The sequence below is a fragment of the Heptranchias perlo genome, chromosome 32 (assembly GCF_035084215.1).
Source record: "Heptranchias perlo isolate sHepPer1 chromosome 32, sHepPer1.hap1, whole genome shotgun sequence".
Lineage (NCBI taxonomy): Eukaryota > Metazoa > Chordata > Chondrichthyes > Hexanchiformes > Hexanchidae > Heptranchias > Heptranchias perlo.
In genome coordinates, this window is record NC_090356.1 from 20,007,584 (window position 1) to 20,032,719 (window position 25,136).

The following is a 25,136-nucleotide window of genomic DNA, read 5'->3' on the forward strand; positions in this document are numbered from 1 at the left end:
AAGTTAAAGACGATGGCCCCAAAATTCCACGCTGTTTTCGGCTTTTCTGCTGCCGAAAACCAGGACGACTCACTCGGCTGACCAGCAGACGGCGTTCCCGCCCCATAAACAACGTGCCTGAATTCCCACGCATGGTTGGACCCTTTCTGCCAAGGTACCCCCGCTCCCCCCCCACCTAATATGAATATATTCAAATGAGAGCCAGTGATGCTACAGCCCTGAATTTCCTGCGCTTTAATATCGAGGTGCACCAGGGGAAAGTTATGAGAAATAAAAGCCAGGATCGGCTGAGACGAGCAGAAGGGAGAAGTTTTTGCGCCTGAAGACTGCTGGAGATTTGAGTGGTGATTACTGCACCTGGGAAAGACATTTTTTGGAGCAATTTTTTTTGGCATTGAGCCTAAACAGGCTTGCTTCCAATTGCCTGTAGGAATTAGAGACCACCAAGAGATTTTAACCACCCTCTCCCATCCACAGTGAGGGATTCTCAGTGCCAAAGCCACCTCCCGACCATATGCCATAAAATAATTTCTTTTCCACAGCTTCGTCCTATGGAGACACAGCGGTCTGTCTCTCCTGTGCGCAGTCTCCTTGGGGAGAGTTTGGAGGTTGGCCTCGCTGAATTTGTCAGCTCTTCTGTTCCTCCTTGCAATGCCCTTGTTTGTCCCTTTTTCAGCTGACTTTGCCAGATCCTCCAGTGGAAGACATTCTTGAAAAGTGGGCCAAACCACGCACGAGCCACCCAGTGCTGCTACCTGGCAGTGAGCGCAGGGATCCAAACACGTTCCTACTTCCCTGCTGCTTCCCCCAGCCTGCTGCTGCAATCTTCAGCCAGACTTGGCTTTTTAAAGGCTGCACTCTTAACTTCCAAGCACCCCCAGCACATTACTCCCAGTTTACACTGGATTCGCACTGGATATCCTCCAGGGACTTGAGCACAAAATCCAGGCTGATACTCCAGTGCAGTGCTGAGGGAGTGCTGCACTGTCGGAGGGGCCATCTTTCGGATGAGACGTTAGAACCGAGGCCCCGTCTGCCCTCTCAGGTGGATGCAAAACATTCCATGGCACTATTTCAAAGAGGAGCAACGAAATTCTCCCCGGTGTCCTGGCTACTATTTATCCATCAACCAACACCACTAAAACAGATTATCTGGTCATTATCACATTGCTGCTTGTGGGATCTTGCTGTGCACAAATTTGCTGCCTCATTTCCTACATTACAAAAGTGACTGCACTTCAAAAGTATTTCATTGGCTGTAAAGCACTTTGGGACATCCTGAGGTCATGAAAGGCACTATATAAATGCAAGTCTTTCTTCTAATGGATATGCAAAGGAGCTGACCCAGCAAACTTGGGTGGATTGAGCTCGGCAGATCATTGACAGGCACAAATCCTGTACAATCCGGCAAAACTTGCCACCTGGAATTTCGGGTCCAACAGCTTTAGGTTCCCACTTAGTGACTAAACGAACCGTTCGATGCAGCAGCCAGCTACACTGAGGAAGAAGGTGCCAGGTTCGATATTGGCCCTATGCTGAGGTAGCCATCTCTACACAGCAACTGCACTGCACTTACTCCCTCTGGGTTAGGGACAGGAATTTTACAAAAAAACAGCCAGCATTCTTGCTCCTACAGTGGCCCCTACAGGAAAACGCAAGTATGGGTTCAGTTGCGATGCTCCCCATGGTCGAATTATCCTACTGATACACAGTGTCTAGGCTCAGCGAGGAAGAAAGGCCACTTGTGAGGTGTCGGAGGGTGCCTGGCTTCTGTGGATCTGGAACCCAGCACGAGTCAGCACCTTCAGGCGGAGGTGAGGAAAATGGCGCAAGAAATCAAAAGCTCAATTCAATAATTCACTTATTGGCCTTCTGCTGGTAGAAGTCAGAACTGGGGGGAGAAGAGGAGGGGGAGCTGTGTCGCTTATATTAAAACCTCTCTCCAGAGACAGCGCACCAACATTAACCGGGTAACAGTTTCAACCTTCTCCCTCCTTCCCTTTTCCTCTCACATTTAAGATTCTGTCCTTGTTCTTATCTCTGTTATTCATAGTATCACAGTAGGAGGCCATTTGGCCCATCGTGCCTGTGCCAGCTCTTTGAAAGAGCTATCCAACTAGTCCCATTCCCCAGCTCTTTCCCCAAAGCCCTGTTAAGTTTTTTCCCTTCAAGTATTTATCTAATTCCCTTTTGAAAGTTACTATTGAATCTGCTTCCACTTTCAGGCAGTGCATCCCAGATCATAACAACTCGCTGCGTAAAAAAATGTTTCCTCATGTCACCTCTGGCTCTTTTGCTGATCACCTTAAATCTGTATCCTCTGGTTATCAACCCTCCTGGAAACAGTTTCTCCTTATTTACTCTATCAAAACTGTTCATGATTTTCTATGAAATCTCTCCTTAACCTTCTCTGTTCTAAAGAGAAAAACCCCAGCTTTTCCAGTCTCTCCACATAGCTGAAGTCCCTCATCCCATTCTAGTAAATGCATCCTCTCTAAGGCCTTGACATCCTTCCTAAAGTGTGGTACCCAGAATTGAACACAATACTCCAGATGAGGCCTAACCAGTGTTTTATAAAGGTTTAGCATAACAAATATTCCCTTCAAATATTTATTGCTTTACTTTTTAGCCCATTAAAGTGAGTGTTGCTCAAAACCAATTCTGACTATGTCTTAAAAAGTCATTTGTTTTACCAATTAACGTAAAAGGGGGGGTGGGCAATGACTGAACTTTTATGACCCTCAGGAATAAATTCCCCATAAGTTAAACAGAATTAGCTTTTAAACTTCACTTCACAACGTAAAGCAAATAAGAAGCCCAGGCCTTGGCCTAGTCATTATCGTGTGAACACATTAAAATAAATCTTTCAAGATGTGAAAATGACCGGATGAAAGGATTTCTAATTCAATTTTACTCCACTAATTATAAACAGATCGTGCAGGTCGGCCAGGCTCACGTTTACTGTGTTAGTTCAGACTGGCGGTAACCAAGGAAACACTGGAGAATCCATGTAGATAAGTGCTGTTATCTGACCTTTGCCACTTGTGCCAATAAAGTCTGTTGAAAGTCAAAGGTTGCAAATTAGACTCGTCGTGCTTCTCGCTCCACAATGTCACTGATTCAGTCCGGTTTGACTTCCCCTAAATCAGCTCATACCCTGGGGATGCCACCTTCTTCCAAGTCCAAAATCTGACAGGGGATGTGATCATGGTTCAAGGTTTGCTTTGATTAATATGAATATTCATAAAAAGCCCCAATCACCTCAATAATTAATGTCTCCCCCGTCGCAAGGCACATTAGTGAGCAGGAAAAATGTATTTAAAGAATGCTTTTGGTGTCCGACTCACCTCTTAGAAAGTTCGAGCTACCTGTTCAAATATCAAATCTAACACAGGCTCTCAACTTCTACTCTACCTCGGGGAAAGATGAGCTCCCACGTCAAAATGTCCTCTATTTGGGGAGAAGAGAAGAGGGGTGGAGAGGGGAACAGTAGGAGTAAGAGACCTCCTCACAGGGAAGGGAGGGCTGTACAAATGGGTTAATCCTCCTGCAACCTGCCCAGGTAATACGTGGGAGTGTCAAATCAAGAAACTGGAAGAAGACAGGGCTAAACAGGTTAGCACCAAACCTATTGCAAAATAAGTACAATTAAAGAATACTTCCCCCACCATAAACTCACATTCAGTCTGTACTTTGTCGAAACAAAAATTCGGTTTAAGTTAGGTGTGATTTATGCACAAGTTAATCATTTTTTCCCAGGATGAGAGTTCAAGTTTGGATTTCCGCCTATATGTGCATCAATTCGGTAACCCTTCCCCCCACCCCCCTCCCTCCCTCCTCAATTTTTAAAATACAGGAAACACTTTCACATTTCTTCATTTTCATTGGCCTTCAGACAAACCAAAAATGGTCACCTTATCCTGGGGTTTGATGTTGGTGAGGAAACGCTAATCCTCATAAAAGGATTAGAGGCTTTGAACTTCAGCAGAAGGCTGGGGAGAGACAAGGCTGTTGAGTTTTGATCTCTAATGAGATTAAAAACCTGCCCCTTTAGGGCAGCTCTTCAAATACAGTCCCTTTTGTTCGAGCCTGAGAATAGAAGCCATTTGTCTGTGACTAAACACGTATTCTGAACAGAGCTGGTTCCATGTCTCGCTCGACCTCACTTTCTGAGGTGATTGCGTTCTGTTCAATTGACTCGCTGACAGACAACAGTTCCAAAGAGCAGTCCGACAAGGCAAACATTTCATGCTACATCCAGAAAGCCACGTCGGGAGAGCTGGCAGCAGGAAGTTGAGGGTAGGCAGCTGTCGCCTCATCTGAAACGAGCCTGTCAGTATTACAGAGGCATTCAGGTCATCATTACTGCCTTCAAGGGTCTTAAGGGTCTGAGGCATTATATCAACTGCAGATAAAAACGACCAGCACATAGCTTGATTCACTTCAAACCTCAAAACACACAACAAACATTCATGTCAGGTAAATAATCTGCTTCCTACAAATTTGCTTCCTCATTTGGCATAGGTCTTTGATGTTCTGAGAGTAACAGTCTCCAATATGACACTTCTGATTCTTGTGTTTATACAATGACAGATGTAGATGATTTTTCCACCCTTGTGTGGGACGTTTGTGCTAATCAAGACCAGGTATATAAATTCTAGGAAACTAGTACATGTTTTTTCTACTTTTGGTGCAAATGTCAGCATGAAGCACTCCCAAGTGATCCAAAGCGATGACTAATCAGCAGAATTAGCATGTGAATCGGACCTTCTGTTTGCCGCACTAATGTTTCCTTCAGCTTACCCTCCTGCCACAGATACCAGATCCAACAGTGCTGAAAGGTAAATGACGTGGCCAAGCCCAACTCTAGTGGTCTTTGCTGGTGATATAGTTCCCTGTCTCTCAAAGTGCAACTTTTAAACAATGGCGCCGCTGTCTGCTGCTCCAAGCTCAAGGAATTTGGTGTGGAATCTAAACAGCGCAGATCCACCATGTGTTGTCTCTCTTAGAAAGAAAGAACTTGCATTTAAGGAGCGTCTTTCACAACCTCAGGATCATCCCAAAGTGCTTTATAGCTAATGAAGAACTTTTGAAGTGTAGTCACCGTTGTAATGTAGGAAACACTGCAGCCAATTTGCGCACAGCAATGTCCCACAAACAGCAATGTGATAATGACCAGGTAATCTGTTTTAATGATGTTGGTTGAGGGATAAATATTGCCCAGGACACCGGGGAGAACTCCCTGCTCTCCTTCAAAATAGTGCATAGGATCTTTTACGTCGGGGTCTCGGTTTAATGTCTTTTACTCCCATTCCATCATTCCTTCTCCTTGAAAATTTCCTTTGTTTTCTTCTATCCGTAAGAAAAGTGATCCCTCTTATTCTTCTATCATTTGCTTATATATCAGTACTCCCTAAAGTATATTAACTCCCAAATTATACACCATCTTCAAAGTTCTGGCCTAATCTGCGATTGCCAGTATGGTTTTTAGCATGGCAGTTTCCTTGGTAATCTTGTCTGTGTTACAGACCTCGAATGCTGCTCTTGGGGCATTTTGGTGAATCACCAAATCATTGCCTTGGACATCTCCATAGCTGTTAACAGAGTCTGTCACTGTGCACCTCTAAACAGGTTACCATCATATGGCCTTCCACCACAGCTATCCATTTTCCTCTCAAATTTCTCAGTCTGGGCTGTAGTTGGTGCCTCATTTCTGACTTTTTTCCCATTAACTCAGGGGTTCCTCAGGGCTCTGTCCTCTCGTCTACTCTATTCCTCCTCCTGCTCATCATCCAATCCTACCTGCTATTTTGCTAATGATTCCATTCAACATCCATCAACTTCCTGCAGATGACAAGCCTTCAGTCCTCTCTCAGTGCATCCATTGAATCTCTGACCTTCAACTGGGCAAGAAAAATCTTGTAAAGATAATTTCTTCATGTCCCTCATAAATCTGACCAACAGCTCCCAGCTCTTCCCTTTGATGGCCACATCCTTAGTCCTTTGTCTATCGATAGTCTCACCCTTACTAATTCTTCTGACCTCCAATGGAAGTCCATCCCCTATGTTGCTAAAGCTGCCTCCAAGAAGTTCGATTTGCTCTTCTAGGACAAACACTTCTTTTCCCCTCAAGAACTGTGAATTATAAGCACAAGTACGTCCAAGAACTGAATCCTGCTCCCATTCTTGGTAGGGCTCTCTAGCCCTCAAACCTCTCACATTTCTGGAGGTATTCCTCTAACCCCCCTCTACGCTCTCTGAGAGGCTCTTTAACCCTCCATCCATCGTCCTGGGGATGCTTTTTTAACCCCGTCCTCACACTCCAAAACAGGTTATAGAAAAAAGCTCGTCACCTGATAGGTGATCCCTCTCTCACTTCCATTCTCCTGCCCCTCTCTCTGTCACAACCTTTCTGATCTCTCTATTATCAATATCAGTACAATCAGTGCTCCTCTAAACTTTACTCTTCTGTCTCTCCTCAGCTACAAATACATCAGACTACATACTTTTCCTCATCCCCGAATCATCATTGTGTTGAAATCAAGACTCATTGTGCTGTTTCCTACTGTAATGCATTCTTGCCCAGAATTTCATCTGCCTCAGTTTTTCCCTTTTCCCACAATCATCACGCCTTCAAAGCCCAAAGTTGCCGTCACTTAACCCCGACTTCCTGATTTACCTCATTGTCTCTTCAATTCCTTTCAACCCTGGTGGTGTCCTGTACCATAGGCCATAGCTCCCCTGCAGCCCCCTCCCAATGTTCAAAAAGTTTACATTATAGAGCTAATTCTGTGATCCCCGTGCTCCGAGAAAGGAAGCTATGCTCGAAGGGACTATAGGTCAGAGATAGGGCTACAACATTGTAGCCTTGATCCTCCGTGAGAGAAAAGTTCAGAGGAACACAGACCGTAACGGTATTGGCAACAGAGAGACCAGAAAGGTTGTGACAGAGAGAGGTTGGAGGGCAGAGATGAGAGAGGGAGGGATCATGGAATGAGCCCTAACATACAATATGTGTGTGTGTGTGTCTGTGAGACAGCGAGAGCTGGATGGATATAGAATACAATTCATTGTTCCTAACAGCTTCTTGTGCAATGTTCCATTTATACAAAGCATCCTATCAGAAATTAAAGGGGACGTACAAACCAAGCAAATTACATTGGTATCAGTGAGGATGAGGCTGCAGACAAGTGCTCTCACAAACCCGAGCCAGCTGGTCACATGGTGCAGTAACAAAAATTACTGGGTAAGCCTAGGGTTATTGCCTGTCCGCTTCTCAACCATTCTGTCCCACTTTGAGTGGGCCGACCAGAGAGCTCTGGAAATTTCTGAAATGTAATCCTGACATCCAAAGTTTGGATTTTTAAACATGAATCTACTTTTCCCACTTGCTTCTGACTCTCTCGTTGTGGAGGGGGATTAGTGACTGAGGTTTTTAATGACTGTTGCAACAAAAAAAAACAACTTGCACTAATACAGCACCCTGAATGTACAAAAACGTCCCTAGGCGTTGTGCAGAGGTGTCATGAAAAAAATTGACGCCCAGCCAAAGAAAGATATTAGGATGGTTTTGATCAAATCGGTGAGTTTTAAGGAGGGCCTTAAAGAAGGATAGGGAGGTGGAAAGGTGAAGAGATTTAGGGAGGGATCTCCAGAGCATAGGGCCTGGGCTGCTGAAGGCACCGCTGCCAATGGTAGGACAAAGGGAGGGGGAATGCACAAGAGGCCAAAGTCAGGGGAATGGAGAGTTGGGAGAGTGTTGTAGGGCTGGAGGAGGTTACTGAGATAGGGAGGGGCAAGGCCATGAAGGAATTTAAACATGAAGGTGAGCATTTTAAATTGGAGGTGCTGGGGGACTGGGAGCCAATGTAGGTCACAAGGACAGGGGTGAGAGGTGAGCAGGACTTGGTGTGGGATAGGATACTGACAACAGAGTTTTGGATGAGCTGATATTTATGGAGAGTGGATGATGGGAGGCCAGCTAAGAGAGCATTGGAATAGCAGAGTCTGGAGGTGATTAAGGCAGGGATTAGGCCCTGATCCCAATCCCTGCCCCATTTTTATCCTGCTTCTTTTTCTGCTTTTGGAATGGACAGTAGGTGACAGCCCGAGGCACCAATAAGTCTCTGCTGTGCAGGGTCTGTATCATGTCCAGCGGCAGCTTGCCTTAGTTCATGATTATTGGTCACAGATGCTCCTATTGAGTAATTGGTGATGCAGATTAAATTACTCATTAAAGTTGATTAGTCACATCCAGTGCATCTCATTTACAAAAAAAATCAGTTGTACAAATGGTCCTATCTGTGTAGCTGGGTTTAGCTCCCTCTGTACTCTGATTGCATTTTTAGTACAACTGTAGATTGAGGACTGCAATGCAATTTGAATAAATGCAATGCATAGTGTAGCATTGAGTGAGGCCAGAAAGTCCCCAAGCTCGATTCTCAGTTTGTGTCAATCTCAGTGCGGGTAGGCCTCCTGCTCCTGATTGCAATCCAGTCGTCCCTAGTTCCCATCTTGCCCGCAGCTCCGTTTGAATTTCTCCTATCAGGTTTCCGCCCCTGCCACAGCACTAAAATGGCCCTAACCAAAGTCAGAAATTACATCCTCTGTGACTGTGACTGTCACTGTGGTGCACAATTCTTCCTCATTTTCCTCAACCTTTCTTCATCCTTTAACACGAATGACCACACCGTCCTCCTCTAATGCCTCTCCTTCATTGTCCCGCTCAGTGGGACTGCCCTCGCCTGGTTCCACTCTTACCTATCCAATCGTAGCCAGAGTATCCCCAGCAATGGCTTGTCTTCCTGCTACTGCATCTCTGGAGTTCCCTATGGATCTATCCTTGGCCTCCTCCTCATCCTTATCTACATGCTGTCCCTTGGCAATATTATTCACATGCATGGGGTTAGCTGCTACATGTACACTGAAAACACCCAGCTCTACCTCTCCACCTCTCTCATCCCCTCCACTGTCTCTTGTGTCAGAATACTTGTCTGAAATCCAGTCTTGGATGAGCCACAATTTCCTCCAGTTGAACGTTGGGAAGACTAAAGCCATAGTCTTTGGCCCCACCAGAAACTCTGTACCCTCACCCACCAATTTCACCCCCTTCCCCAGCCACCAACTAAGGCTGAACCAGAGAGTTTGACCTCAGTAATTTTGCCCGCCTCTGCTCCTACCTCAGCCTAAGTGCCACCGAAACCCTCTTCCATGTTTTTGTCACCTCCAGACTCAGCTATTCCAATGCTCTCTTGGCCGGCCTCCTATCCTCCACCCTCCATAAACTTCAGCTCATCCAAAACTTTGCTGCCCGTATCCTATCCTGCACCAAGTCCCGCTTACCCATCACCCTCTCCTTGTGACATTGGCTCTCAGTTCAACGTCTCAAATTTAAAATTCTCATGTTTAAATTCCTTTATCGCCTTACCCCTCCATATCTCTGTTATCTCCTCCAGCCCTACAACCCCCCAAACTCCACATTCCTCCGACGGGGTCTCTTTTGCACCACCCTTCCCTTTGCCCCACCATTGGCGGCTAAGTCTTCAACTGTCTAGATCTCACGCTCTGGAATTGCTTTCCCAAATCCCTTTGCCTCTCCACCTGTCACTCATCCATGAAACTCACCCCTTTGACCAAGCTTTTGGTCACCCATCCTAATATCAACTTCTGTGGCTTGGTATCCATTTTTTTGATTATGCCTCTGTGAAGCACCATATACGTTTTTTCTATGTTAAAGGTGTTACATAAATGCATCATGTTGTTGCTGTTGTCATAGAAAATGCACATGTATGTGTGGGTGTGAATTGTTTTGGCCTCAGTGGTGACGCCCATCACAGGTGAATAGCTTGACAACACTCACTCCGTAGGCTAACACATGAAGAATGGCAAGTTGGAAGGGGCCCTGTGCCTGTGCAACCTGTGCCCCAGCAAGAATTGGTGCCTTCGGGAGAAGAGGAGCAGAGAAATTTGGCCTGTAAAACTGCAATCTAAAAATATTACACATCCCTGAGCAGCCTAAAGTCCAAATTGATCTGGGCAAACTCTGCAAAGATTTCGGAATTCATTTGCTAGATTTGGATCAGTAGGAGTGACGGTTGTAACCATTCAACGACACACAGAATGGAGCAGAGGCGGAGAGAAACAATGGCTGTTCCCTGGTACTAATGGGCTGTAGAGTCGTTAGGGGGGAATCTCAACTAATTATACATCCTATCTACCAGATCCAATTATAGATAGACGGTCTCCATATTAGAGTTACAAGTACAGCTGTGCTTGAGTCTCTAAATGGACTGTACAGTGGTTGGAGAGTGAGTGGCCTGGTAATTACATACTCCATTGATCAAACCAAATTATAAAATGGATAAAGAATTAATCAGACAAGATAATCAGGACACTGGCTCATTTCACTTCATGTTGGTTGTGTTATGGATTTGAACTGTAGAGGTCACATCGCTCCAATGACATCAAGGCAAAAACATTACAGGACAAACACTGGGTAAGAACCGTGAACCGAGAGCATTTGCCTCTTGATGTTTTCCTGGCAGTAGCTGTATTATTTAATGTTGGATGCTTGCTTAAAAAGCTGTACCTCATGGACCCCTCAGAGAGCCCAGGTGGCAGAAGGTGGGTCTTTTGATTTAAAGTATTATTTTAGAATGGAAACAGGTAGGACTTTTCAAAATTTGGTTTGACATTTTTTCTAAAACAAACATCAATCTTCTAATCTGCACAAAGATCCTCCTCGTTAGCTTGCTCTGTGTGACATCGGTGACGGGGACTACTTGGTGCATCCACGAACGGCTCCTTTGAAGTGGACCCAGATGGTTCCCTGGGCTTGGACACTTCTGGAGCAGTTCTTGTCCTCAGTCTTTTCAATAAAGCCACTAAATCACCGCTCTTCTTTGAAGATATCACGGAGAGACCCAACATGGTGTCTTCATACAGATTTTGATACTTTTCCCCCCACAAAGTATGGAAAAGGAAAATACTTTGAACAATATGTACTTTTCCCCCCAATACGATGAAACCTCCAGGAATCCATCCATCCAGAGTTGGCAACCCTGGATGGACAATAAATACAGCATTGCTAATGTCACCCAAATCCTAAGAATAATTCATACAATAAGATAAGGGGGTTCCAGTATATCTGTTCTTGTCTTTTTGTATAATAAAATCAAGAGGAAAAATTAACAGAGATCCCATATTTAGCAAGCTTAGTGCTTTAATCAAGAGAAGATTCAGCATTTTAAAGATTTAATGTTACATTTTCCAGGCTGGGATGCTTGGTGCCCAGTCTAATGTGGAGAAAGATGTTCCAAATGGTGCTCCGTTGCCAAAAGCGCTCGACTGCCGCGAGTCCTGGGATGATGCCAGGTGCTGTCACTGCTGCAACTGTGCGGAATGGGTACAAACCATAGCGAGAGACTACGCAGCAATGTGAGGTAAGTGAGGTCATTCATAGAGAGGCAGCAACAGAATGATTGAATTTGATGGAAACGCAAACACTGCAATCTGGCCTCGGTCGGGAGTCTGAATAAACTCTGATTGAAGTGCGCAGGTTGTTGGCAAAATAGGTACATCAGGGATGAGCTCAGAATCATGTTAGTTCCTCATAGCAGGTCTGGATTGATCCATATCCCACTTTTCATAAAGCTGTTGCACTCTGTCACTTTTAGTGCCCTGCCTGTATGGGTGCTATTGTTGATGAAAGCACTAGCCTAGTGGTAGCACTCTCACCTGTGAGTCAGAAGGCTGTGGGTTCAAGTCCCACTCCAGAGACTTAAGCACAAAATCTAGGCTGACACTTCAGTGCAGTACTGAGGGAGTACTGCACTGTCAGAGATGCCGTCTTTCAGATGTGGCGTTAAACCGAGGCCCCGTCTGCCCTCTCAGGTGTATGTAAAAGATCCCATTGCACTATTCAAAGGGGATCAGGGGAGTTCTCCTCGGTGTCCTGGCTAATATTTATCCCTCTGGTCATTATTACATTGCTATTTGTGGGACCTTGCTGTGCGCAAATTGGTTGCCTTGTTTCCTACATTAAACAGTGACTACACTTCAAAAGTACTTAATTGGCTGTAAAATGCTTTGGAACGTCCCGAGGACGTAAAAGGCGCTATATAAATGCAAGTTTTTCTTTCTATCAGGGCAGAAACTCATGAAAAGCTGGAATGCACTGGCTGAAAGGATGGTGGAAGCAGATTCAATTGTAACTTTCATACTCAAAGGGAAAAAAATTGCAAGGCTATAGGGAAAGAGCAGGGGAGTGGGACTAATTTGATAGCTCTACCAAAGAGCTGGCACAGGCACGATGGGCCAAATGGCCTCCTTCTGTGCTGTATGATTTTTAGACTGTGTCCCCTACTCCTAAAATCCCCAACAAACTATTTCCACTGGTTGGGGATTTCAGGAGTAGGGGGCACAGTCTAAAAATTAGAGCCAGACCTTTCAGGAGCGAGATTATAAAACATTTCTACACACAAAGGGTTGTAGAAGTTTGGAACTCTCTTCCGCAAACGGCAATTGATACTAGCTCAATTGTTAAATTTAAATCTGAGATAGATAGCTTTTTGGCAACCAAAGGTATTAAGGGATATGGGCCAAAGGCAGGTATATGGAGTTAGATCACAGATCAGCCATGATCTTATCAAATGGCGGAGCAGGCACGAGGGGCTGAATGGCCTACTCCTGTTCCTATGTTCCTATGTATTAAGGCAAGGGTGCAGTTAATGTCTTGTTGCATGTGGCCCATCAACTCAAACACAACGCTATCTTGCCTGTTTTGGATATACCGGTTACTGATGCAATGCAGCAGCTAATTTTAATGTGTAGTTGGTGTGCTAAGAGTGAGTTATAAACAGGATCACTGTTCATGCTGAATATTGCTCTTGCTCTATTACTGAGGCACCACAATCCTCCGGGAAGTTGCTATGGATACCACACAAAGGGAAGCTGAAGGTAAATGCTGCTGCGTCGTCAATAGTTCCGGAGTAATCATTTGCTCCATACATTCTACAAATTGGGAACAGGTTACAAGGATTTATTTTCTGTTTCCCGCAGTGTCCCTGGCCTCGAGTGCCCTTGGCAGAACTGCACCAAGCTCTCTGCAAATGGGATGAAAGGAGATGCAGGTCCCATCTTAAGTCTGTGCTGAGCTAGCTGATTTCGGCTTTGGTGGCAATTGGAGCCTTAGGTGGAGCAGCTCTAGGCCAGGGAGGGGAAATAAATCAGCCCAGGTTCCTGATTGCTGTTCAATGCTTCCTGCTGAAAATTGTACGTGTGTCGATAATCAGAGGACAGGATTGAGCTTGGATGTGATGCCCCCCATGTTCGAATAGCCCGAATAGTGCCCTCACGAGAGGAAGGAGTGAAAAAAACATCTCTTTTGGCCGCCACGTGGTGTAGTGGAGTGGGAATGAAATAGGAGACAGGAAAAGGGGCAAGGAAACGAAAAACATAATTCAGTGAGTGTTGACTACGCCGCCCCATCGACAGCTGATTGAGAAGAGTTAGTGAGCCTCGCCGTGTATCAGAGCTAAACTAACCTCAACAGATAGTGTTTGTCCTCAGCAGCGCTGTATGGGTGTGAAAATTGGACCTTGAACTCTGAAGTAAGACAACGGCCAGAGGCGCTTTAGTCCTGCTGCTGCAGACGTAGGCTGACAGTCAGTTGGACATGAAGAATGACTAATGAACCAGCAGAGAGGGAGAGGAATGATGAAGCTGATTATATTTTAAAAAGTGATAGTCTGGGGGGCAAGTTATTCAGGAGTGACAGGGAAAGATGTTGGGTCTGCTATTGTCTGGAAAAATTTATGGCAGCAGGATCAGGAGGTAGGCAAAGAAGAACGTGATTAGATAATGTGTTGAGACGGGCAGGGGTAACATTTTCTACCGTCTTGCTAGTGTTCTGTACTCAAGGCCCCAGCCCTTCACTCCAGGTTGCTCAATAATGAAACTGCAAACTCTCCTATTCTTTTACATGGTTTGTCTTAATGCAATTTTTATTGCCTCCTATTTTATCTGCGGGCAGTCTCTGCTGATGTTCTGTGGATTGATTTGTATAATGAATGACTTCCATTAAACACCTTAGTCAAAGTGGTAACATTGATTTCACTCAGGCTTTTCTGGTCGCAGAGTTGAAGAACGGTGAGCAGACTTTTAAGACTTTTTTTTCAGCTGCCACTTAGGTTTTCAGCAGCGTTTATGTCAATTGTTTTGTTGCTTACTTTTTTTCTCTACAGCTCCATTACTGTCAACAATAGGCAAAAGTGGAAACATACATAACCCCAAGATTGTGAAGGATTATTACAGGGTAAACCGTGAGAGATCGTTTCTACTGGTCAGCAAGATGGTTACGAAGGACACAAATTTAAGATAACCAGAAAGAGAATGAAAAGGGAGCTTAGAAAGATGGTGGTTAGAATGTGGAATTCTCTTCCACAAACCGTTGTTCAAGCAGAGGCCATAAATTCTTTTAAAAGGGAATTAGGTAGTTGCTTTATGGATAGTAATATTCAAAAGGTACGTGGAGTGAACAGGAGAGTGGCTCATGTGAAGAAAAACACTGGCGCTAATTTGATGGGCCGAATGTCCTGTTTCTGTGCTGGAACACATTCCCTGATCTTTGAAGTGATGTTACATCACAGGCGGGCCTGGACCTGCCCATCCAACATCCACCCTCACTTTCGGACAGGGAGGGTCACTGGATAGGGATCAGCAGTGGGAGCTCGGATTTTTTTCCTCCTCCTGAGTCTGCTGGTGCTGAGGCCCACAGCAGCTCTCCAACTGCTGCCCCAGCTGAGATCAGTTAACCTAGCACAGGCCAAGGTTGGAAGGGACCTTCCTGGTCTGTATGGCTCAGTACCATACTCACTGGTATATTTACTGACCAGGCCGTTTGGGGTGGGAGGGGGGGGGAAGAGCTTCACTTTTTTGAAAACCATTCTGTTGTATAAGCTGCAAGGAGTTTAAAGGCAACTTCTCAGGTACGAGTTCTCCACGAGCTAGAAACAGGAAGTTGGTCATTTAAAAAGATGCCATTCAATCACGCTTCACACTATCACCAGATAATTATGGATGAGGAAAGCCATTCAGCCCATCTTAATTCATCTATCTGGCGAGGTTCTCAAGTCCCCCCCACCGTAGCATCCAAATGTTTCTTAAATGATTCCAGGGATTTTGCCACCACTGCTCTTCTTGGAAATCTATTCCACATATTGATCACAATTTGGGAGTAATTTTTACTTTGGGTGGTAATGTAAAATGGATGGTATCGATTCAACCGCCTGTTATACATCGCTCCCGATTTTCATTTCCATTGAGATGTATAACGGGCGGCTGGATTGATTTTGCCCAAAGTCAAAGTTACCCATTTTGTGTGAAGAAGAATTTCTTGACATCAGTTCCAAATTTACTTTTCATTTCTTTGAATCACTGCTCCTTTGTCTTACTCTTGAAATTTAATTTGAAGTAATATTCCACATTTACCTTTTTCATTGCCGTAAGACGTTATTTATCTCGGCACAGGAACGATGGGCTGAATGGCCTCCTCCTGTGCAGTACCTACTATGAAGATCACTTCTCAGATACCTCCTCGTAGGCTGAAAAGCCCAAGTATCCCCAGTCTTTCCTCATAATTCAGCCCTTTGACACTAGGGGTCAGCCTTATGGCACTTCTCTGCACTGCCTCTAGTTCATGAATGTCTCCCTTATGTTTCGATAACTAGAACTGAGCACAGTACTTAAGGTGTGGTCTGACCAATGCACTATACAACTTGATCACAACTTCCTCTGACTTGTATTCTACTGTTTTAGCGATGTAGTTCAACATTCAATTGATTTTATTGATTGCAGTTCTGCATTGGTTGGATATGTTAAGGGCCAAGTCTATTAAGACTCCTAAGTACCACTTATTTTTCTTCCAATGTGCAGTACTTTACACTTGTCTGCATTACATTTCAACCTCCATTGTTCTGCTCATCTACATATTTTATCCTACTTATTTTGTAATTTCTGTGCTGCCTCCCTGCCACTCCTAGTATGGCATCTTCTACAAGTTTGAACACTCTCTATTGAATTTCTCAATCTAGGTCATTTATGTAAATTAGAAACAGTGGTGGTATCAACAGTGAGCCCTGGGGCACCCCCACTCAGTACTTCTCCCTGTTTAATTCCTCTCACAAGTACTTTTTGTTTTCTAGCTATCAGCTAGTTTCTTACCAGCTTCAAGTTTAACTAATAGTCTTTCAAGTGGAACTTTGTCAAGGGCCTTTTGGAAGTCGAGGTACACCACATCGTAGGGCTAACCACAGTCTACTTGGGTTGCCACTTCCTGAAAGAAGTCAAGGATGTTGGTCAGGCAGATTTTCCCCTTCTGAATCTATGTTAACCAGGTTGTGGTACATATAATCCTCAATCAATTCCATTAATTTACATGGAATGCAATTAAGATGAATGGGTCTGTAGTTTTTTTTCTCCTCCTCTACTACAGTTGATGTCTTTTTTTAGTTGGGCGGTGTGAGAGGGAATTGAAGTAGCATGCACAAGTTTGTTGAAACACCTCAACGTTAATTACTTCAGTTACTGAGGTTAATCCAGCTCCAACACCCTGTTGGGCTCACTAACTTCTCTCACTCAGCTCAAATTTGAAAACTAGCAGATCTTGATGATCTGATTTAGCATTTATTCACCAATGAGGCAACAGCGCTATAAACCTCCAGGCCACAAAATGCAAACCGGTAAATAAGAAAAACAAACTCAAATAGGACTGAGTTGCCAGGCTATGGTCCACTGGCCTTAATTTGGCAACCATATTCTACGAGAAGCAGTGATGAGGCACTCTGCCAATCTCTCTTCAATTCTCCCTCCTTCCACAACAACTTGCATTCTATAACGTAAAGAAATATCCCTGGGTGCTTCACAAACAGGCAAAGGAAGCAGACAATAAGCCGGGATGGGAGAGATTAGGAGTGAAGGAAAGCTTTGTCGAAGAAATGTAACAGTGCATCTAGTATCAGCCTCCCCCAACGGCAATACTGGATGACCACAGACATGACCCTGGATCTTATCGTGCTGTGACACAGTGCAGTGCCCACTGACAAAACAAAAATATTCTTAAATCAGTAAAGTTCATTTCTTCTTTAAACAATTGTGTTTGAACTCCCTCAAAGGTCTAGTGGGTTAAGGCACTGTCCAGCATAGTACCCGAGCCGTGCACACGATAAGACAACAGGTTTGATTCCCAGTCTGCGCAGAGTTGGTTGATCTCAGCTGGGAAGACAGTGTGGGATGCTAGATTTGACCTCAGTGCCCTTGAGCTAAGGAGGGGAAGAAAAACAACCAGGGCTGCTGGTCCTGATCACAACAAATGACCTCTGCTGCAAAATGCGCCAGTGTGGACATTGGGAGGGGACAGGATCAGGTTGGCTGTGATGCTCTGCTATGGGTGAATAGCCCATTGATACTCACTGACCGGTCACGGATAAAGAATGGCTATTTTGATGAAGTAGCTGGGGAGCGGCACACCTGTAGAACTGTATTCAGCATGAGGCAGTGCCTTCGGGTGTGAAAAGTCGCTAGTAAAGGGCAAAATTCAGAAGGACCCAGGGAAAGATTGGTGCCAGAAACGTCTGGTATTTAGATAGTCACACATCCCAAAATAACTTACTGTTAACTATTTATATTTTGTAAATGAATACAAATTAATTCCTTCGCAGCCAGATAGGATCAGTTTGCTTTTAAAGTCTTGAGTTGATCGTGTGGGATTTTAAAACACTTCAGTAAACCCGGCTGTCAGCCAAGAGCTTTTAGGATGGTGTGGAGCAAGCCCAGGCATCTTTACCCAATGCCACTGTTGTGGCTTTCCAGGGCAACACTGCAGCCAGTAAAAATTTAGGTGGCACTGCAAAGCAGGGGCATACCCAGAAATTTTAGATAGGCCCCTGCAGCTGCATCTGAATCCGAGGCTGCGGAATGGAGGAGGTCCCAAAGGACTGAGACAAAGTCCGGAGAGCACAAAGTTGGCCTGGATCTCAAAGAGTTCTCAATTCAAGGGGGTTCCAATTCAGGGTCCAAGTGGGAGTCTTAAGGTGCAAGGACAGCATAATAACCCACTGTGACCCAATCCCTGCCTTTCTTCACAATCAAACATGTCTGGACATTCCGTCCGAAAGATCCAGCCCATCATAAAACGCAGGGTCTGAGGTGAGGAAGTCCCTGCAGTTTGGTCAAAAGCAAATGACAGTTGAGGTCACCTCACTAGTGTTTCTATATATGAACAGGTGTTGGTGCCGAGGAGAGGGAAGATCCCACCAATCAGGATTCACAAAAATGGGTCCAGCTTGTTGAGTTGACAAGTAGTATCAGCTACAGGCTAGATGATGAGCCAACAAACAAGGTACTGATGGTGTATGACACGTTCAGACTAAAAAGGGACACAATATCTGATGGGGAAAGAGATAAATGATTGCAGTGAACAGGTCTGTGTGCATGGATGGACAGACAGCAGGAGGTAAATTTCTAACCTGACTTTTTAAACAGGGTTGGGGGGAAGGGAGTCAAGGAGACAGACTCCTAAACAGGAAGCTGTATGTAACCTGTTGTGAGCTGTGTTCATTGGGGTATTTATTGATTTTCTCCTCTCCTGAAGGCATTGACTCTTGCTTGGGTTTGGTCTGTGGCCTCCAACCACCCTCCAGTACCATTCTTTACATGTGAGTCTAGTCAGTGAGCATCAGGGACCTATTTAACCATGGGAGGCCAGCATCACAGCCAAACGAGAACCTATCCTCACTCGATGCTCATTCACGCATTCACTTTTCAAGAGGAGTCTCTAAACAGGGATCAGGAGCAGGAAATCCGGCTGATTTTTTTCCCCTTTGCTCAGGCCTGTAACCACTCCGCAAGGCATGACTGTATTGTTTCAATTGAAGGACGTCAACTGCAGTGATTTCAACCCAACTTTGTTGCACAGAATGTTAAACAATTCCTATAAAAGTATGCTGTTGGATGTACATTTCAGTCCTGTTAGATTTTACACAGTTCCGGGCTGGGTTTTTTTTTTGCCCTATGACCCTTTGATAGAACAATCTAATTTTGGAACTCAACAGTTTAATACTGCAGCAGCTCAAACACTTTAGAAAAATTAGCTCCTTATTAAATTCACAAAACTAAGCTTTGTTTGAATATTTGGCCCAAAGAGCCAGGCATATCTCCTTGAAGTGACAAATACCATCAAACTGGATTTCCCTGCTTTGGTTAAGGTTCCTGTGAACCTTTTTCTTTCCCACAGAAAGAAATGAGGAGATTGTCTCATTCAAAACAGATATCATTGGAGATTAAAGAAGAAGGCCGCTCTCAGGAGAAGTACTTGCAATTATTTCCTGCCCGCAAGTCTCCGTTGAGTTGAGCTTTCGCTGTCTTGTGCAGACAGAACAAAAAAATCTTGAAGGAGAGGATCACTTCACATCAGAGCTGGCAACAGAGCCTTCAACTGTGTCACCCCATGTGCCTGCTACACTGTTAAAAAGCAAAATCACCAGTTTTCTCCTCTCTTTTCCTGAAGGCACGGACTCTTGCTGGCATTTAGTTCCAAGGCAACAAGTGCTTGTGGGCACTCTTCATGTGAGAACTTAAGACAGTGAGAGTTGGTGTGATATTTAACCATGGGAAGGATTGCAGCGGAGTCTAACTATGTTCTCATCCAATATTCACACGCACACACCCCTGCTCAGATGCCTGCTGTGGCCAATTTTACTGACCGGTTAAGATCCACTAATGCAGCACAGACCAGAGAAGTAACCTGAGACTTTCCTGGTCTGTATGCCTCACCAGGTGCCAAATTCCACTACATTGTTTTACTGAGGAAATTCCAGGTTCTGTAGTAACGACACAATAATTCTGATTCCTTTCAAAATTATTTTGTTGAATTTTGTGCTCATCAGGGTAAGGAGGTCACAACCACCTGTGACTGTTCTCAGAGGTATCATGGGGTCTTTTATCCATTGGTCCCTTCCCCAACTTAGCAGTGAAGAGTTCAATATTGCATCACTCAGAATTACAAATATCTGAGTCTAGCAGTTAGACAATTACCAATCCATCTACTGACAGGGTTATTGCTCCCGATAATCCTGATAAACACAGAAATTAAGTGAAACATTCCCATTTGTACAGCATCACAGTGACAAGCAGTTGTCGCAAAGGAGTTTTAGCTGATATCCTTCAGCTTGCAAAGTTGCAAACACACATTAAATTTCATGCTTTCATGCAAAGCAAGTGCAGGTAGGTGTCCCGGCCTGCTTCACAACTGCACGGCAGGCCTGCCCCTCTCCCATATATGGCTACATATCGTGACACCACTATTCCTGGCCAGAATGGAGATGATTGGGTAATTCATCAGTCAATCACGCCTGGAGACCGCACTGCTGTAAATGACTGGGATTGATTTTACGCATATAGTTTGCATGTAACTATCCTCCACTCACTGCATTTTGCTGGAGAAATCACCCTGCTTTTATTGGGAAACGCTCAGTCATGAGTTCTGATTGCTGTAGTTCGTAGAGACTCTTTTTAAATAGACTCTGTAGACTGCTTGCTGTAGTGCGCTGTTTAAACAGACTCTATTTATTGTAAAATAGACTGTTTGCTATGAGTCCTGCCATAAGTGCGCCCCGCCTCCAACTCATTGGCCAACACAGTGGTGTCAATGGACACTCTGCTTATCTATTGCTAAGGAGTTCTCTTTTCAATTTTCTCCTGTCCTCTCCTAAAGTTATCGACTCCTTGCTGATATGAGCTCCACAGATGCTTACTGCCCTCCACCCAAGTCGCCATTCTTTGCGTGCAAGCCTGCGCAGTGAGCGCTGGATGGCTATTCGACTACAGAGTGCATCACAGCCAAGCTGGATCCTGTGCGTGCAAACGCAGCAGTCACTGGATAGCAATCGGGAAAGTGAACCCTGACTGATTGTCCCTCTCCCTAATTTAAAAGCTGATCGTAGCGCTCCAACTACTGCCCTGTCTGAGATTAGCTAATTCTGCACAGACCGAGGATCAAACCTGGGGCTTTTGGGTCTGTATATGTTATTGTAAATGGGTTGTTCAACTGAAAGATAGAAGCCAGTTACATGTTTAATAGGAGTTCATTGTTCCTGTGTTACGTTGTAAAGCAGAGCTCGCCACTCACCCTGTAGGGCCTCTTTGGCCCGGATCAGCTCGGTCTCCTTCTGAGCAAGCTGCACTTTCAGCTCGGTCACCGACAGGATCTCGGCCGATTTCCCCGCGTTCGAATCCTCCAGTTCCTTTGTCAGCATTTCCTTCATCTGCCTCAGCCACTGCACCTCTTCCTGGAGCTGAGAAACCTCCTCACGTAGAAGCACTGTCAACAGAACATACACACACCTCAGTATCAGACAAAGAATTCTGGAAACGCACTGCAAGCCCATTAGTGTCCCAAGAAAAAATGATGGAAAGGCAGGTTAACATCTATAAGCCTTCCTCAGAACCCTGACCAAGGGTATCCAAAGTAACTTGTCTTTTCCAACCCAAAGCTGCCCTTCACCATCTGACCATTTTTAAAGTCCTTTAACTCATGTGTGCCCAGTAAGAATGCAGGAAGTTCACATGAAGAGCCGGGGCAGTCTGGAAGTCAGGCTACTAATATCAAATATACAACGTGTACAAAGTTGCAACTTATATACAGGATTGTAAGGTCATTTTCTTTATACAAGAAAGTGAGCATTGGCAGGTTTTTGGCATTACAGCCATGCCTGATCCTGTTCTCCCTTATTACTTCCAAACTTGACGATTCCAATGCTCACCTGGCCGGCCTCCCACCTACCACCCTCCCGTAAACTTGAGCTCATCCAAAACTCTGCTGCCCGTATCCTAACTCGCACCAAATCCTGCTCACCCATCATCCCTGTGCTCGCTGACCTATATTTGCTCCCAGTCCGTTAACACCTCGATTTTAAAATTCTCATTCTTGTTTTCAAATCCCTCCATAACCTCGCCCCTTCCTATCGCCTCCTATCAGTAACCTCCTCCAGCCCTACAACCCTCTGAGATCTCTGCACTCCTCCAATTCTGACCTCTTGCGCATCCCCCATTTCCTTCACTCCACCATTGACTGCCGTGCCTTCAGCCACTTAGGCCCTAAACTGTGGAATTCCCTCCCTAAACCTTTCCGACTCTCTTTCTTCCTTTAAGTCACTCCTTAAAGCCTACCATTTTGACCACCTGTCCTAATATCTCTTTATGTGGCTCGGTGTCAAATCATAGAAAGGTTACAGCACGGAAGGAGACCATTCGGCCCATTGAGTCCGCGCTGGCTCTATGCAAAAGCAATCCAGCTAGTCCCACTCCCCCGCCCTATCCCCGTAGCTCTGCAAATTTTTTTCCTTTCAAGTATGTATCCAGTTCCTTTTGTCTGATAACGCTCCTGTGAAATGCCTTGGGACGTTTTACTACGTTAACGGCGCTATAAAAATGTAAGTAGTTGTTGTTGACAATTGTACACTTTTCAGCAGCCTCTAATGTTGCAGTGCTGGTTTGAGGAGAGGGACGCAATGGCAGCCTCGCGACAAAACGCTCCATTTACATTTCCGTTCTCCATCTGGCGCCAGGCAGTGTGAAGCGGCAAACCTAGTGACAGCTCACAAGACTCCTGAAAGTTGAGTCTCTGCTGCTGCTGAAGCCACATGAGCCGACTGGTCTATATTTACCAAGTGCAACCAGCGGTGAGAGCACGCCACACGGCCGGCCAACGTAACATCAACTAGGCCGCTGCAATTTTTAAATGTAAAAGTTCTACCAGTGTCCAGACTAGATTGCTACATTTATAGGATTTGTAAACACTATCGAACACGCAACTTATATTCCAGACTATATACGCCGAGTCTGCGGAAACAACAGAGTCTATCCATCTCCAGAATCTCCATTCACAAGGATAAGTACTGATGAGGGAGGCCATTTGGCCCATCCAGCTCATCTTTCCATTGGAAGAGAGAAAAAAACTTGCATTTATTTGTGTCTTTCCCAACTCAGGAATCCCAAAGTGCTTCACAGACAATACAGTACTTTCGAAGTGAAGCCACTGTTGTAATGTAGGAAACACAGCAGCCAATTTGCACACAGCAAGGTTCAACAAACAGTTAAGAGGTAAATGACCAGATCATCTGTTTAGGTGACATTGGTTGTGCGATAAATATTGGCCAGGATACCAGGAGAACTCTCCTGCTCTTCTTTAAATAGTGGCTGTGGGATCTTTTCCATCCATCTGAGAGGGCAGACAGGACCTCAGTTGAACGTCTCATCCAAAAGACAGCACCTCGGACAGTGCAGCACTCCCTCAGTACTGCACTGGAGTATCAGCCTAGATTATGTACTCAAGTCTCTGGAGTGGGACTTGAACCTTCTGACCCAGAGGTGAGAGTGCTACCAACTGACCCAACGCTGACACCTTGGCTGTGATCCCTCATCCGAGCATCCAACTGCCTCTAGAATGACTCCAGAGACCATTCCAGGTATTGGTCACCCTTTGAGTGAGAAGTGCTTTAGTCCTGAATTTGTCCATTACCAGTATGGAACTATATCTCCTTGTCCTGCAGTTGTGGTTTAACTTTAAACAGTGACTCAGGATTAGCCTTTAGTATTCCACTCAGTGTGTTATATACATCTATAAAGGTCTCCTCTCATTCAAGGGTGAAGGATGAGAGTTTTTTTCCAACACTAAGCATCAGCCTCATGGCCTTTCTCTGCATCAGCTCTGGGCCTGGATGCTTTCCCAGTGCTTCAATGACAAAAACTGAACCCAGGGGCCTTGCCAGACCTGCAGAGATATTGGTCAGGAGAAAGTTACAAAAATCAACTGGGGATCATTGGCAATGTGCAGTGGGCAGTCCCACCTCAAAACAAAAACACTTTCCTCAACATACACAGGACACTCCCCTCCTCTACACTGAGTCAGTAGATATGAAAATTGGGAGAGATGCAGCAAGTTGTTACGATCTGGAATGCACTGCCTGAAAGGGTGGTGGAAGCAGATTCAACAGTTATTTTCAAAAGGGAATTGGATAAATACTTGAAAAGGAAACATTTGCAGGGAAAGAGCAGGGGAGGGGGACTATTTGGAAAGCTTTCAAAGAGCCAGCAGAGGCTTGATGAGCTGAATGGCCTCCTTCTGTGCTGTATGATTGTGTGTGTAACAGGCAGCTGAATCATTGTTGCCTGTTTTACATGATCATCCAAAGTCAAAATTAGCCCCACTATCTCCAGGAGAGGAAGACAAGGGAGAAACCTGGAGGAGAGGGGTCCCTAGTCTGGTTACATCTATTGCTTTTGCTCTTGCCAAACTTTCTCTCCCCTCATGAAGGCAGCCAATGGCACCTTACTCAATAGGCAGTTGTTCATGTGTGAGCCTAGATAATGAGCCTTGGTATTCAAAGTAACTGTTGCAGTTGCCTACATAACACCAGTTACTGCACGTCAAACTAAGCCACAGTGTGAATCACTTTGAGAGGTTTTGACAACATGACATGGTGGTACATCAATGCAAGTATCAGTATATCAAAATCTTTGAGAGTGTTAAAGAACAGTATACGGTTCAGGAAACTTCCAATTAAAGGGCAGAGTCTGAACAGAGGGAGAGGAAATCAAAGACCCACCTCCCTCCATTCTTAATGGATCCTGCATTACCAGCATAGGACCTTTAAGATTAATGGGAGGTGGCCGGAAGAGTCCATCACTTGCTGACATTCCCACCCATCTCGATCTCATCTTGCTTGAGTCACTGGATCAGAACAGTATAATTGCTGCGAAAAGTCAAGCAGGAACAAGTAATTGAATTTCACCAATTTTACACCAGCTGCGTGAAACAAAGCACCTGCCAGCAGAACCTATACCTTTAAAATCAACCCCTGCACCCCCTAACCCCCAAACCAAGCAATGGGGTTTACTGTGGTTAACCAAAGTCACTACATGGTCTGTCAGAGCAAAGCACCTGGGAGCTCTCACCACTGTTCCCACATGAAGCTCATCAGTCAGTTGAGCTAAGAACTGTGGTTCATTACCAAACCAGACCTATTAAAATAAACCCTGTGGCTTCAGTATGGTCTCAACTGAAGGCCTCGTTTATCCAA

General features: G+C 44.9%; 1 protein-coding gene across 4 annotated transcripts in view; it reads right to left on the bottom strand.

The window, feature by feature from the left end:
* LOC137301143 (kazrin-like) overlaps positions 1 to 25,136 on the bottom strand; it is a 656,751-nt gene that overhangs the window by 117,864 nt on the left and 513,751 nt on the right. For all 4 annotated transcript variants that reach the window (XM_067970588.1, XM_067970590.1, XM_067970592.1 and 1 more), the window contains one exon: positions 21,185 to 21,376. In XM_067970588.1, coding sequence (XP_067826689.1) covers positions 21,185 to 21,376 — 192 coding nt within the window. The remainder of the gene's footprint in view (positions 1 to 21,184; positions 21,377 to 25,136) is intronic.